The 16,705-nt window shown below is 47.2% G+C and overlaps 2 protein-coding genes across 2 annotated transcripts; one reads left to right on the top strand and one right to left on the bottom strand.

Annotated features, from left to right (window-relative positions):
* The first annotated feature begins 4,378 nt into the window (after positions 1–4,378).
* LOC100843464 (acyl transferase 7) lies at positions 4,379–6,096 on the top strand. The gene has a single exon (XM_003569701.4). The coding sequence runs from the start codon at positions 4,523–4,525 to the stop codon at positions 5,834–5,836; it is 1,314 nt and encodes a 437-aa protein (XP_003569749.1). The 5' UTR covers positions 4,379–4,522; the 3' UTR covers positions 5,837–6,096.
* A 6,898-nt stretch (positions 6,097–12,994) lies between these two features.
* Positions 12,995–16,291, bottom strand: LOC100827580 (E3 ubiquitin-protein ligase At1g12760). Its single transcript, XM_010232232.3, has 5 exons — positions 16,137–16,291; positions 14,399–15,219; positions 14,051–14,176; positions 13,693–13,969; positions 12,995–13,551 (listed from the first exon to the last, which is right to left on the bottom strand). The coding sequence occupies exons 2-5, from the start codon at positions 14,992–14,994 to the stop codon at positions 13,321–13,323; spliced, it is 1,230 nt and encodes a 409-aa protein (XP_010230534.1). The 5' UTR covers positions 14,995–15,219; positions 16,137–16,291; the 3' UTR covers positions 12,995–13,320.
* Between the last annotated feature and the right edge of the window lie 414 nt (positions 16,292–16,705).

Here is a 16,705-nt window from a genome sequence, read left to right as displayed (position 1 = left end):
GAGCGAGCGTCGGTCAGTCTCGTAGCATTGCTGACGAGGAGGAGAGTCGGATGCAGCTGGAGCTAGCTTTGGACCGCGTCAAGCTGGCCCACCTGTCTGGCCGCGAGATTTCTGCAGTGGTGTGGGAGGGAGGCGGCTGCTCTGTCTGGTGTCCTTCCCCGCTCTATCCAGCCATGGCTCGTCGGCTTCTGCTTGACGGACGTGCCCCATTCAGGAATTCAGCTTCTTACCTAACCGTAGTTACTAGGACTAGTACTTTGCTTAAACGGTATGATCACTTTACACGTATGTCGTGTTCGTGCATATAATTGAACAGTAAAAGGACGGGCGAAGAACTCTTCAGGCTCCGTTATCCACAACTTGAAAGTTGAAACCTCTATCGGAAGTTCGGAACAACACTTGGCTATCTATGCATCCATCGGCGATAATTCAGCATATCTGTCCGTCCGACGCAAAGACGATTTCTCGATCAGCAAATGACACCGAGTTCCTTTTTTATATTTGGCTGTCAAATGACACGGAGTTACGGTGACACATTCCAAGGTGACATCGTGCTCCCTTCGATTCGGGCACGAAAGCTACCTGGTCCATATGGACGCGGTCCAGATTGGGCGCGTGTTCCCCTGACTAACCAATCCTCTCGATCGGGGCTGGTGGCGACGAATCTTAACTTAACAACCCCGAATGATTAATTAGTTACTAGAGTAATTGATGTGGAGGGCCGACACGAATCAACTACAGAGCGAGCACAAGTTGCCTACGTACGTCCTGATTATTTTAAGACGAGCACGGAATGCGCGTGATAGTGTCGCTACATGAAAACGTTAATTTATTGGAGTGTAGTGTAGTGCCTAGGTTCGGTGCGTGCATCTTCAGCTCGCGGCCGGGTCCTGTATTGCGTTTGGAACGATCTTAAGAAAAACAAACATCAAGTATTTCTTAATGCATGTATTCATACGACGACTAAAGATCGTTGTAGGAGAGCCTTCAGGTTTGGTTTTTATTAGGGCCTTGAGGTTTTCAAATCCGGAGTACTAAAGTCTAAACTCTGGCGACATTCTCCTATTTTTTAGGGCCCTTGAATTGAAAGATTTTTAAATGTCTACGTATTTTTGCAGGGTTTTTTTTAGGAGGGTCGTTGGGTGAATGGTCTTATAACATTCCTATGACCAGGGCTCCAAATTAAGAGGCTAGGCCCGGTCTGAAATGAGGCCGAGCAGCGGGCAGGCAGACTCCTATGAAGACAGTACGCCATTATTGGTGACTTACATGCATGTACGTCATCATCCATACCTAAACACACATGGTCCTAATCTGCAGAGTCATGGTCATCATCCAGAACTCTATATATGGTCCTCACGCAACAGGACATGCAGCGGGGCTCAATATGACCTCTAATTGCTAGTGTTCAATAACCTTTGCAAGTGCGGCAGGTGGCGTCAAACAATCAAAGTTACTCTGATACTCAACGCAGGATTACATATTTTATCCCAAACACATGGAAGTCATGCATGCTTGCAATTAATCAACAAGCCAGCACTGCTGCACTGGCTGCTCCTCCAAGTGGAAAAGCGCTCGAAAGGGAGAGCTGACCGCAAGTTCGGTAACGCTACGAGTGGCCGATGTAGCTTTCTGAATCAAAGACTGCACCTTTATTCGATTAAGCTGTCCTTCGTACGAAGGTGTGCAAGTGCTTGTGTTCTTGATCAGTTTCTTCAGATGACTTCTCCGGATCAACGTGTAACTAACCATGGTTGTCCGCACGTATTTCTCTCTCGTACGTGCGTGTAATTTAACCTTGATCAGCCATCTGCTTTTTTTCTGCTTGAACCTACCACTAACCCTATGATCATATCGTCGGAGACAAAGTCCACTAGCTAGCAGAGTAAGAGGGGCACACATGATCTGCTAACAAAGAACGTTGCAATCCAAATCAACGCCTTCCAAAAGAATCGAATCACGCCAATGTTATCGGGTCACCGAAAGGCAAAAAAATCCATGCGAGTAACATGCTAATGGACCCATGTTGCGAGAGGACGTACGTTTTTTCGAACCGGAGTCCAAACGACTCAATCTATTACTCTCTCTATTCCACGATACACTGTGTATAGATTTTTTTCATTTGTTCCAAAATACACCTCATTTTTCTCTTGTTACCCACACCCGGCCAATAACTAGTCACATACATTTATTATTAACCCAATATGATTTGTCAGGCACTAGAAACGAGAGCTGTCTTGGTCCAGGTGCACAAATCTATATGAGGTGTATTTTGGAATGAAGTAAGTAATTAAGAACAATATAGTAACGGAAAACCGGGCAAAAACTAACAAACGCCCAAAGTGTTATCATGGAACATGACAACACAAAGGGCCACACTGGCCGACCTGGCCACCCGCACTCACTGAACGCACGCTGCAGAAAGAAGATTGCCGTCGAGGTTGCACGCAGAAGTCATCGTCATCACGCAAACACTCCTCCTGAACTGGCAACTCTAACTTCCCCCACCAACGCCCAGGAACGGGGACACTGCTATTGCAGGAACGCAAGCTTGCGCTAGCCCATGGCAAACAGTTGGCCACCTCGCTAGCGAACAAAAGACGCGGATTCTGATGATGAGCTTCTAGGGGACGATATGCAAGGCCTGCGTCGAAAGGATCCCAGAGATCAGACCACCTCACTCCTCTGAGCAGACGACTCCGACTACCAGACGCGGAAGCAACCAACCTAAGTCGAATCCAGCGATACCGCTATCCACGATCTCTACCGGCACACCGTGGCTGTCGAGAAAAGTCCAAGGCCAGCTCGGCGGCCGCCGAAGAAGAATTGGCCGAAAAATTAAAGTTAGCTTGCAAGCTGAGGACGCCGAAACGTCGCTTGCATTGCAACCCCTCTGGCTCGCTATCTACGGGACCCCACGTATTACCTGCGTAACACTTTTTGAAGCAGTACGCAAACAGACAAACAACTTAAGCAAGTGCCCCCTAAAAAAAAAAACAAAAAAAAACACTTAAGCAAGTGCCGATCGAGTGCGCAAGCAACTCTCGGCTCTGGCTGCTGCTTACGATATGGCCAAGGGTCACGGGGACATGTACATGAACCACATTGTATCCATGTGAAACAGCCGGTTGGTGAAATGGCAAACGCAACCATCCATATATACTTTCTCCGTAACGGCGCGCGCATATCCGAGTGTGATGATAATCTGATACAATCCATCCAGTGATCGACCAATGGCAGTCTCATTCAGTCACAAGATACCAGTACTAATAATCTAATTAAGCTCATGCTTTCGTTTATCTGACGCCTGCAGATATATTTGCATCTTTAGTTAAGCACGAAATCGCAACCTTTTTCCGATCCTCTGATTTGTTAAGTGTGTACGCGTAACGTTTGTGCGTGTGGTGCTTGGTAGTTTAGTGCTTTTAGAGTACCCTTTTGTTAGTTAAAGAAAAAGCTCTCTTCCGTAGTTAAACTGCGACCAGCTGCGAACTCGAAAGTCGAAATGTGTTTCACACGAATAATTAAGGATCCAAGTCCACGGAAGATATTTCGGAAATAAGAGAGAGATATATCCATAGCGGCCAGCCCACTTCCAACAAAGGTTCGGTAGAGTGCATGTACGTAGACCCTCCTAATTACTCCACCCACACTGATATTGATCGATCCCTCCCCACTAACTAACCAAGTTGCAACGACGTCGGCCGGCCCTCCTTTTCGGTTTAACACGTGACCATCTGCCAGTGGATGCAGCACAAACTTAAGTCGTGCAGCCTTGTCTAAGTGGAGTGACAAACATGCATGCATATGTCCAAGATTTGTCTCTTGTATGTAATAGAAAACGATGGTCTCAGGCAGCTCGGTGCAACCAATGGCCGTCCTGTGACTGAGAATATTTTCAGTCACGTGTCTCTCTGCTCTGGAGAATCAATCGGTGTTGCTTTACCGCTGCCTTTTGCCATGCCGCCTGCACAGTACATCGTGTTCTATGTGATGTGGACCAAAGATTCAGTCAATCGGGGCTTAAAAAAAAAAAAAGGTTCAGTCATCCAGAAATCAGAATGGACGCTTGCACCGGCCGCCCGGGAAAGCTGCCGGCTCGATCAACCTCGAAACTGAAGACTGAAGAGCTGGAGCCTCAGGCCTCAGCTAACCTCGCAGTGATCCCGTGCTGCATGCAGTCGAAACGCAGCACGAGTATGGAAATGGATAGAGCGACGAAAGCACGGCAGCTGACGTCCACCACCTTTTTGCCCCCACCAGTACCAGAGCCGAAATCTCGGACAGACAGGCGGGCCCCGTCGACGCGTTCATCCATCCTTCTCCCATCCTCGTCACGGCGTCACCAAGATCGCCTCACCTATAAATACCTCACGCTTAGCTGCCAAGTCAAGCAACCAACAAATCAACACAAAGCAAAGCAATCGGCTGAGCAGCAACAATCATCTCCGTCTCCATCACATCCAATCCACTGATCAATTCCTCTTCTCACCAACTCCGATCTGTCACATTCTCGTCTCCCATGGCGGCAGCCAACAAGTCCGTCTCACGGCTGCCGCAGCGGCTGGTGCTCCCGGCGGAGCCCACGCCGGCCGGCCCGCTCCGGCTGTCCTGGCTCGACCGCTACCCGACCCAGATGGCCCTCATCGAGTCGCTCCACGTCTTCAAGCCCGCCCCCGCCCACGACGGCGCGGACCCGGCCCGCACCATCGAGCGGGCCCTGGCCCAGGCCCTGGTCCGCTACTACCCGCTCGCCGGCCGCCTCGCCTTCACGGACGACGGCGGGCAGTCCCACGTGGACTGCGGCGGGCCCGGCAGCGGCGTGTGGTTCACGGAGGCCGCGGCGGCGTGCGGGCTGGAGGACGTCGACTACCTGGAGCACCCCATGATGATCCCCAAGGACGCGCTCCTCCCGCCCACGCCGCACGCCGCCGAGGAAGGCGACGAGCGGAGGCTCGTCCTGCTCGTCCAGGTCACCTCCTTCGCCTGCGGCGGCTTCGTCGTCGGGTTCCGCTTCAGCCACGCCGTCGCCGACGGCCCCGGCGCCGCGCAGTTCATGGCCGCCGTCGGAGACCTCGCTCGCGGGGCAGAGTCCCTGTCAATGGAGCCGCAGTGGGGCCGCGACGCGGTGCCCGACCCGGCCGGCGCCGTCGTGGGCGCCCTGCCGGACCCCGCCGGCGCGAAGCGGCTCGAGTACCTGGCCATGGACATCTCCGCGGACTACATCGACCACTTCAAATCCCAATACAACTCCAGCAACAATGGCGGCGGCGCCCGGTGCTCGGCGTTCGAGGTGCTGGTGGCCAAGGCGTGGCAGAGCCGCACCCGGGCCGCCGGCTTCGACCCATCCGCCACCGTCCACCTCTGCTTCGCCATGAACGCCCGGCCGCTGCTCCACGCGTCGCTCCCTTCCGCCGGCGCCGGGTTCTACGGCAACTGCTACTACATCATGCGCGTGTCGGCGCCCGCGGGGAAAGTCTCGGGCTCCTCCGTGCCCGAGGTCGTGAAGATCATCAAGGACGGGAAGCGGCGGATGCCGGCGGAGTTCGCGCGGTGGGCGAGCGGGGAGGCCGGCGCCGGAGGGGAAGACCCGTACCGGATCACGTCGGACTACCGGACGCTGCTGGTGTCGGACTGGACCAGGCTCGGGTTCGCCGAGGTCGACTACGGCTGGGGTCCCCCGGCGCATGTCGTGCCGTTGACGAACCTCGACTACATCGCCACCTGCATCCTGGTGAAGCCATGGGCGCACAAGCCCGGGGCGAGGCTCATCACCCAGTGCGTCACGCCTGACCGAGTCGCTGCGTTCCACCAGGGCATGCTCGACATGAACTGATTGATCGAGCTTCAGCTGAGCTGACCGATTGGAGAAGATGGCTGAAGGCGGAAGGAATCGATTGACTGTTGATTGATTATTTTGGCATGCTTTGTACTTTCGGATTGGTTACATGGACGAATTGGCTGACGGTGGAGTGTCATTGGCTCATTGCTGTGCAGTGAAGCTCAAAATAACTTTCGGAATTACTCTCTCCACTCTAATATCAAGTCACTCAAATTTGTCTAAATATTAATGTACGCATGAAAAACGTTTAAATACATATACCAGTACAACGACGTCGATACGATGTCTAAGTCGGTACGAAAATCCGGCGGCGGTGTTTCCCGTGCGAGGAATGGACCGTATACCGACGGAACATCATCTTCCCTGGTCGGCGCCGATGAAGGCAGACACAGAGGCGTGGGAGACCGGACGCAGAGGTACGTGTTGCACGACGTTCTCCTTCCTGCGCCAACCAGCTAGCACATGGCCCAACAAAGAACTAGTTATGTCTTTGTACATATGAAATCCCAAACCGAGCTCGCTATACAACTTGAATGATATGTTGTTCCAAATCTTTGTGTAGTTAATGATCTAGTTATTTTTTAACTAAATTTCTATCAAGCACATCTTATATGTTCCCTATATAGTTATATTTTTATTGTGAGAGATATTTTCGTATTTACCGACCTAAGGAGATCAAGTAGATATTTAGCATAAGAAACAAGATTTTTTTTCACAATGGTACGATATAATACATTTTTTGTGTGTGCCGTTGTGCGTAGCCCACGGACAAAAATGAGTGTATTAGAGTAGCCACCCCATTTAAGAGAGGAGAGACGAAAAGTACCAACTCATGTCAGTGACGTTATACCAAATAACACCTAAATTAAGGTGAACTGAGCCTAACTTCATTCATGTTCAAGTCCTACACTTGACATGAATAATCATACTTTTCTGGATTTATTTTAGGATTTAATTTTCGACGATATTCTCGTCTAGTTGTCCCAACATCAAACTTCCGCTAGTCTAAGTTAAGTAGACCTGCGTCGAAATCGACGTCGTTACGAAGTCCGAGAAGAGGCCCTTTCAAAATTATGATCGAAAGGATGAGAAAATAGATAAAGTTTTAGCCAAACAAATGATCTGGCGTCGCCTGTAAAATACATTATCTAATCCAATCTAGTGGGACATTTATGGGTGGTTAGCTCGCATTAAGTAGTGATGGTCGCACAGGCAGCCTCTGCTTGACTAATCCTTTTCTCTGACACTGTTCAGTGCTGTAGTGTTTGTTTGTTAGCTTGCTTTAGTCCTTGTGAGTTCTGACTGTTTGCAGATCAGTTGCCATCTGATCCGCCATGAGGTCCGGGGTCAAGAGACTCGAGATGGCAACATCCTAATTGGTACTGTAGATAAAAAGTATAGCCAGACGATCCAGTAAAAGTGAACAATTGGACCCACTTGGTCTTCAAGTAGATGTGGAGAGGGCCTGTGGGGTGAACATGCGAGTAAACAAGCGAGCTAAGAGCACGACTAGTAAATTTTATACGAATCTTCGACACTTGATATGGATCGGAAAGAGGACACTTAAATATATAATTGAAATGGCAAAAAAAATTAAGTACCGACATTCATTAGAGATATGCGTGGAAGCCACACAATTACAGATATACCTGAACTTAAAATAAGCTGCAACTCCATCGACTCTGCAATCGGAGAGTATTTTTTAGGAAAAAATGTAGGGGACTAAACTGGACTAGTACACTAAACGAGTACAGATATATCTCAAATTCATTATGTCATGACATCTCAAGTTTTTCCAAGTGATCTGATAAATCACGCCTTCAGGCCCTCCACAATGTAGACCAAATACCGGTGCCAAACTCCCCTTTGCTCATTTTTGACATCGGTGCCCTCCGTTGCTCGATTTGTGCCAGAGAAAAAATCGTGGGAACCGGAGCAACTAGTTGCTCCGATGCCTAACTCTGCCCTAAATAAAATACTAATTTTGCACAACTGCCAGCTCCGTCTTCCTCCTTGAACCACAATTGCCTCAGCTCCGACCAACATCTCGCCCCGCATCGAGCTGACTCGCGCCGCCTCGGAGCAGCCACATCGGACTGCCGCGTCTTGGCTCCGCCTAGAGGACCTCGCCGACGCCGCGCATCGCTTCCGCACAGAACTTGGGGAGAGGCTTGGGGGGAGGCCGCGCACATCGCCACCGGACGTCGCGCCTCGGCTTCGCCCAACACCTCGCCCCTGCATCGATCTGCCTCGGAGCTGCTGCTGCGAACTGCCTCGCCGACGCCTTGTCGCCGCCACATAGACGTGCCTCCACATCGAGCTCCCTCGCTGACGACTCACAGTTGCGGCATCGAACTGCATCGGGGCCGCCGCATCGAGCTGCCTCACCGCCGTTTGCTCAGTCCGAGTCCACCCGATGTTGAATCGGGAAGAAATGGAAAGAAACTAGAGAAAATGTATGAGATTTCTTGGATCTTTCTCTAAGAAGAAAGGGGATTCATTTCTCCCCGCGAGCGACCGGGAAGAACTCGCGGGAAGGAAGTAGCTGGAAGTTGCCGGTCGATCTATTTTATTCAGGGTGGGTCCTATTATTTTCAGGGACCAAATACTAACGTTGTGCGATCGGTGGCTCAACGAATTTTCAAGGCATCGATACGAGGTGGTGCTCTTTTGTCAGACATGGGGCATCGATACGTTGTGGAGGGCCTCAGGACCAGCTCGGATTCAAACCAAAGCATCTGGTTTTGGCTCTGCCCTGCAGATGCACTGCAGACACACGCACTGGCCAAAGCACGCCTTCAGAACAGAACCTCCCTTCAGGCTAATCTAGCGGGCGCTGGTTCAGTTCTGGCAAAGAATCCTGAAAAAAATAACTGGCAGAATCTTTTCCTGCTGATCTGTCAACGCTACAGCCTACAGACCTACAGTAATGACCTTGCTATTCTTTTTTCCCCAAGAGGACTTGCTCAGTGTCGTGGAAGCAAATTCTGCAGGAAGCACCGAAGCAGGCTGTCAAGCTGAGGTCTCAACAGAGGAGTCCTACAATTTTATTTTATTTTTGTCTGAGCCAGATCTGCACTGCACGGTCCTCCCACTCCTAGTTAGACAGACCAGCAATGCCAACCAGAGAGACTCTTTAAGCACTACTGGCGGGGCGCTTAAAAGAAGACCAGGTAGAAACCAACCACATACATGAGCTGATTACAGAATCCCATTTGATTAAGCTGAACTACTACTTGTCATTTTATCTTAACAAATGATCTGCTACCATATATAAAAGATAGCACTTTTTAATCCAATCTGATATCTCGTCGTGGGTGGTTGGCTCGCAGAAGTGATGGTGATCCCGCAGCCTCTGGTTGTCTAATCCTTTTTCTCTGACAGCGCCTTGTATGTCTCTGGTCACTGGTTAGTCCTTTGTGAGTTCTGACTATCCGCAGGATTTGTTGCCATCTGATCCGCCATGAGCCCATGATAGACGGGAAAAGATTCCAAGAACCACCCAAAATGGTGATGGGTTAGTTTTATTCAGCTAGCTGTGTTGGTCAATTTAGAATTTATAAGCCCATCTCTCTTCCTCATGATTCTCTCTTCCTATGATATATATCTTCATATTCCCTCTGATCCATATTAGTTGTCGAAATATTATATGTATCCAGAAGTTTTTTAGTCATAAATACATTCATATTTCGGCAAATTCGAAACAATTAATATGAATCAGAAGGAGTAGTATACTTATTTCATATTGCAGATATCATAGGAGTTTTTTTATAAACTTGGTTGACTTAGATCAAAACTAGAACAAGTTATAAAATTGAAAAAAGCGAGTAGTATTTTAACCAGATGAAAACGCAGAGAGTGTTTTATTTCATTTAGGACAATGTACAGAGTGTTATATGATCAAAATCCAAGTATTTTAACCCTGCATCAGATTCACCCTGTCTTAAAAGAACAACGGTCTGGCTTGGTGGATTTATTGTCGGTCTCAGCCGTCTCGCTATGCAATCGCTTGATCTGGGCGGGGATCCGGCCCAGTTGGAGATGGTAGAAGCAGAAAAGGCCCAGGTGGGATCGAACAGGCGCCCCATCTTGATTCAAAAAAAAAGAACAGGCGGCCCATCTTTTGTAGCCTCCGTCAAAAAAAGCAAACCAATGGATGACGTTCATACTCTTTGTCAGATAAATGATGTAATTTTCCATGTTTCGATAAAAATAGTCAATCTCGTGTGTTGCTCAATTGATCGCAGCATCCATGTACGCTTCTGTGTGTAAAAAAGGAGCTTCTGCGAACGATCCTGGACTTTTCTGGCTAGAAGGAATTTTTCTTTTTGCAGGAAAAGAAAGAAACATGTTAGTCAAGAGCACTGGCTTAAAATCGTCGCTACACAAGTTTTTCTAAAGGACATATTAGATCATTACATTACTTAGCCGTACTTCGAATGGTCATAGTGGGGAGTAACTTAGAGTAGTAACATGCATATGTTACTAGTTTAAGTTACTACTTTCATAGTGAGTAATAACATATGTGTGGAGTCATGCATTATGTCATTAATTATCTTGTAAACTTATCTTGTCTTGATTTGTGTAATGTTATGGTAACATATCTAGTTACCACTTTCCTCTTTTTTTTTTCATTTCTTGCCATGCCATGTCACCAAAATGCCTAGTTGACATCTATGTTACTAGACAAGTTACTTCCACTATGACCAGCCTTAGCAATATCGCTAGCGGGCAGCGTGATCAAGAATAACGGTTTTCCTATGGACCAGTCGCCTAATAATTTGCTTTTCTCAGTCGATCGATTTTCAGGTCGCCTGGAGACCGATCGATCGTGTCCCACGTTGTTGCTTTAGCCTTTCTTGGGCCTCATGGTCAGGGCTACTGCAGGCTTTTGTGTATCTGCGGTTGGGCTTTTTGTCTCTTTTGTGGGTCTTATTTTCTGTATTAGGTTGGAACAGTTGAAACAAATATATTTTTCATCTGCAAAAAAATTAAAATGGTACATAAAATTATTGCATTTTTTTCTTACTCTATTGTTTTCACTTTTAGTGTTCAACATGGTTGGTTGTGTTGAGATTTTTAAAAACGGAATAGCTAGGCAGCACTCGCTTGGGATTTTCATTTTTTTAGTCGATGGGTCAGGCGCCGTCGGATGTACTTCGCGATTCACGCTGTCCTTTTGCATGTGTTTCTACCTGATGTTCGTTGGTCTGCGAGGGTGGTGGGGGTTTCGGGCCCCACCGTCCGTGTTTTTTTTTGGGTTTTTTATCTGCATTTTTCAAAATCAGCCGGCTCTACAATTTTTGGTAATTGCAACTGCATTTTTTACCCACGGTTGTAAGTCCAACTATTTATACGGACCATACCGTAATTTCTTTTTCGATTGCAGCTGCAATATTTACTCTATTTGATCTTTAATTTTGCTGGCTTCTGCATCTGCTTTTTGCATTGGTCCGGAGCGCAAGTTTTTTTTTGCGTTTTTTGCATCCTGCATTTTTTAAAATCAGCCGGCTCTGCAATGTATGGTAATTGCAACTGCAATTTCTTTTACCCACAAAAGTGCAAATTTTATACGGATCATACTGGAATTTCTTTTCATTTGAAACTGCATTTTTTTCCTTTTTTGGTCTGTAATTTTGCTGGCTTCGTATCTGCTTTATGGTAATTGCAGTCGGCTTCTACTTCATGATTATTGCTGGCTTCTGCATCTACATTTTTTTAAATCAGCCTGGGTCTGCATTTTATAGTAATTGCAGCTGGAAATTTTCTGCCCGCAATTGCAACTGCAAATTTTATACAGACCATACTGTAATTTCTTTTCAATTGCAACTGCAATTACCATTTTCCAATCTGTAATTTTCTGCAAAACCTACAGAAGCCCATACCCACACAAATCTGTTTTTCCATTTGCACCTATAGAAAAACCAACAAAAGGCCGTAACCAGGCCAGCCAAAGACTAGGCACAGTGTGGCCCACAAATAACTAAAATTACTCACGAGAGCTGAGAATACGGAGGGATCGATCGGGATTTGGCTATAGACTCAGTCGCCTGTGCCGTAGGCAGGCCCCAAGAATAAAGTCGGGAGCAGCATCCGGCGGTCCGGCCAAACGACTTGAGACGTGAGACTACCCGGCTTTGCGTCCACTTTCACGAGAGCGTCAGCAACTTTATTATATGACCGTCTAGCAGTAACAACATTTAAACGTGCAAACGCCTTGATCTCTCGGAAGAGGACCCCATTCTCAGCGCCAGGCCGATGCTCTCTGAAATGAAATTTAGCGCGCTAGCCGAGAAATGATCCGTCGATCCACAACTGAATTCCACGTTTTACTAATCAGTCCACTCATGCAGGACCGCCTGTTCCCTATGATTAATTGTCCAGCTAATTACGTATCACATTCCGCGGTTGTCTTATTTTTTTCTCTCCTCTTGTTCCAAATCAAGAACGAAAACAGAAAAAACAAAAAAAAAACAAGAACACACAACACACACGCGCACGCACGCACGCACGCTACGTACAGGCACAGCTCATCCGGAGAGATCAACTAGTACGATTCCGGAGTGCACACCTAGTACGATTACCCTCGTGCTCGTGGACTAGCTGCCGCGCGTGCGCTCGCACCTCATCTGGAGAGATCGATCGAGTGTGTTTTGCAGTTAAGTTATGCTCGAGTTTCAATGCGAGATAAAATGGTGCATATATAAAATGGAGCATATGTCTCTCTACATAGTACCGGAGCAACAAGAGAAGGACCAGATAATTGATTGGAGATCTTCTTCTTTCTGCCCCGCGCTGTGGATGATGATGCAAGGGAAGAGAATGAAACAGCCATCTCACTGCTATCTGCCCCGAATAATGCAGTCAATGAATAAAGCTTTCGCAGCTACCTCATGTGTAGGAGGAGAATCGAGTTGGTGGATATGCTGCATGCGTGTCTGTTAAATAAACGTGATGATATCTGTATCTATTCTTCAGTCTTTGCACACATCCGATCGATCCAATGATTACAGCCTAGTCTGAATCTGCGATGCTTTTTCCCCAGCGAACTCAACTGAAGCATAAGCACAACTATGTTTGATTGATAAATATCTCTGTTCCTCCCCAATTTTTTTTTAGCAGTACAGGATTTCTTCGGGAATTTTGTACGAATTTCACATGAAACAATTCAATTTCTGCATGTTTCCGAGAAAATTCCGATGTTCCAAACAAGGCATGAACACTTTTCTGGTGAATGGCCACATTTCATAAATACCGATTGATTACTAGCTACCAGATGTGAGAGTATATACAATATGTACGAGCCAGTTCCCTTCTTCCGTCAGGGAACAAAAAGGAAATGGTCTTCTGTTGCCGGGTCCTAAGTATAGTCTTGTGTCATGTAAATTTCAGAGGTTAAAAACCGGTGTGCGCCGCATGAAAGGGCGTGTTCCCTCCTCGCCCCCCGTGCTCATGGGAGGAAACCACGAGTACAGCAGCTATTGCTGCGACTCGACATCGTCTCCTACTCTGCTGTCGTTCTGCTGGTGCCCTCCTGTGGCAGTGTCTGCTGGGGCTGCCGTCGACCCACCGAGCTCAGACTTGCAGAGAGGGCACAGCGCGTTGATCTTGAGCCATTTGTCGATGCATTCCATGTGGAAGACGTGAGCGCATGGAAGCTCCCTTAGGTCTTCGTTGTTCGAGAACTTTGATAAGCAGATGCAGCAAACCTGCAGAAGCCCACAAATTCACAGGAGTCAGCTAATCATGTAATGTGGCACTACGGATGTGTAGACATGAGCGCGAGATCCCATGCTCAATGAGTGTAAATCTGGAAAACAGGTGGGGGGGGGGGGGGGGGGGTGGCTCACAGCGTCTTCGGCAGAAATGGTCCTCTCTTTGTCAGTTCCAGCTCCCAGGACTCCGCCATTGTCTTCGCCCACATCTCCGTCACGAATCCTCATTGACTTGTACTTGTACGCCACCAGAGCATCGATTACTTCTGTGGTAGCACCTTTGTTTAGATCCAAATCCTCGTGGAAGCCTACCATGGAGATTATGCAGGGTAGGCAGCAGCATATCATTGTACAGAGGATGAAAGGCAAGGCGTAGCCGATGAAGCCGAATGTAAGGAACACTATACACAGCCTGGAAAATGATTATAAACAAATGAGTAAATTATCCGCAGTAAGAAGGAAAGTATTGCCCACAGCACCTAGCAGCACACACCTGTACAAGTTAGGAGCATCATGGACAGAAGAACGGCCACCAAATATCCACACGTTCCCCACAACAAACCACACGGCAAAGAAACAATCCAGAGCCAACTTCAAGCAGGCAATCAATGCATAGACCCTACAAGTAGAAAATATAGTGTTACTTCATAATGTTAGACAAAAGGAAGAATTCAAAACCTCGTATTTCAAGTCCACAGTCGAGAGAAAAATGAACAACCAAGCCCTATTGCTTTCACGTATTATTGGGTACACAGAATCTTCCAAATCGTCAGAGGTAAATTGCCCGTGGAAGCGCACACACTATACAATAGAATAAATTTCAGTCGAAGAGGATGTTTACCTTGGACTTGCAATCGGGAAATTATTTCTCGAGACTCCAGTACTGTTATCTTCATTCCCAACTTCTGATGCACGAGCAGATGAAATCGGTGCAAAAGAATCAGACTCGGATATGTTCCTTTGAGATGAACCCTGGGTTGTTGGTTCCTGCTCGATGTTTTGGCAATTGCGATGGAGATAGCGCCAATACAGATGAGGAATAGTAGCAACACAACCTATTATATAACCAACAACCCACTCGAATAATGGAGCACGTGGATGCTCATTCCTTGATACCGACAGGACAGCAATAGCAGCTATAATCTGGCTAACATTTACAATAAGCTCAATTGAGATCCATAGGCCAGAATTCAGAGGATTCTGCTGACGATTGCCCTGATCCCTTCTCGTGAAAGATGCGCTTCGAAAGTTAAGTGTACCAGTTGTGCTAGAAGAACTTTCTGGGACAGGAGGAACTTCACTTGAAGGACCTCTGATGCGGTTCAACTCATCCAAGTCATTATGATTGTCTGGATGAGATGTTGATGGTAATGTGAGATCATTCCTTGGCATGTCAATCGCGTGATCACGAGGAGTAACATTTCCAGGGTGATCCATCAGTAAAGAATGTTTGTTTTCTTCAACTTTACACTGTGATTCAATATGGGGGCACGGCCGTAAACTGGAAAGCCACTCAGCACATTAGCTCGATACCCTTCCTTGTTAAGCAGCAGTTTTGAACCGAATGCTATACTTCCTCACGCTTTAAGCCAATGTGTTTACCCCGACACCATCTTCAGGTCACCTTTTTTCCGATGAATCTGCTGGTCACTTTTAGTGTACCTGAAGGCAAGGAAAATTAATAGGAAATGTCAATTAACTGCAGTTTTGTGTGCTTTAATTATGAAAGGCTTTGTATAAGGTAAGACATCATGTACCATCAGACAGGATTAGACTAGAAGGAAGGGAAGATCAGAGCCTGACTTTATGAACGATTGATAAAGGAGGACCTGGAGCATGCGACTAAGGTAATCCTACGCCTTCCATTCCCAATTCGCATTTATTCTTCCAATTTTTAAATTACAGAATTAAGCTTTTCAACAATATTTCCCTTTTTGGCAAAAAAAAATCCTGCAATCCTAAAGCTTGACCACAAACCAGTCATGCAAGGAAAAAAAAAGGCTAATCCAAAATGTAAATAAGAAACCAATACACAAGCAATTTTTTACCAGTGGCATGCAACCACATAAGAACTTAGGAATGATTGGGTCAGTGGAACCAATTTAATACAGAAAATATCCCAGTACCAACCACACCTACCAATCCTAGAAACGAAGACCAATTCAGCCAGCCCCAAAAATATTGATTCAAACGCCGCCTCGAAACATTAGCTCTCAAAGGAAGGCTACAATGACAATGGAGGAAGCACAAAATGCTGCAACGAGGCCTCTCTTAATCACCAAATCCCATCCACCTACCCAACCACCAGGTGGCTGACCGTCAAGAACGCCTGCAGAACAGTACTAGCTCCAGGAAACCAAATCCTACCAGCATTATTTACAGCAGCTGGAGCATTTTTTATCCACGAGGTGGCTCATCGACACCGGTAATCCGCACGAACGCACAAACAGCAGCTTTAGACCCAGAACTCGAATCATCGGCGAATCGCGAGGCGAACAGGCCAGACAGCCCCCGTTCGGACGAAGCAAAGATAGCGAATCCAAAGCAGGAAACAATCCGGAGAGAGCGCGCGTACGTACCAGGCAGGGCAGGAATCGAGGCCTCAAGCTAGCTTCCTTCTCCTTATCGCGTTCCTGCCGAAAAAATTTCCCCTCCCCTCCTCCATTTTTGTCTGCTCCTTTGGGGCTTGGCTTATGTAGGTCAGTGGTCGGGGACGAACAGGTCAGCGGAGGTCAAGCAGGGGCAGTCTCGTTATAAACGCGGAGAAGGCATCCTGGCCGCTGGAGGATATATCATCGGACGGCTGCGGCGCGGTCGGTTCGTTGGCCGCGTGCAGGATTAGAAACTTCTTTCTTGGACAATATTTTTAGGAGACTAATGTTAGTTAAAACGTAATTAATGGCTAGTGCAAAACACATTTTCCATCTTGTGAAAAAGCGTGGGTTACTCGCTTAACGAAAACATAGGAAGTGCACGTTTTGCATTGTGCCACTGTTCTATTTTGAGGACATGACTAATCAGGCTGCCCAAAGCTTATTTTTTCTTTCCATAAAGGAGATAGGGTACTTTTTTTTTCAAGTATCCCTTCATTTTGTTATGTCATTAAAGCACATCGAATACAAGATTAGCACTCGCAAAGAAAATTGCA

Source organism: Brachypodium distachyon, chromosome 2, assembly GCF_000005505.3.
Source record: "Brachypodium distachyon strain Bd21 chromosome 2, Brachypodium_distachyon_v3.0, whole genome shotgun sequence".
Taxonomy (NCBI): Eukaryota; Viridiplantae; Streptophyta; class Magnoliopsida; order Poales; family Poaceae; genus Brachypodium; species Brachypodium distachyon.
The sequence above is the reverse complement of the archived record's forward strand: the minus strand, read 5'-3'. Positions and strand labels throughout refer to the sequence as shown.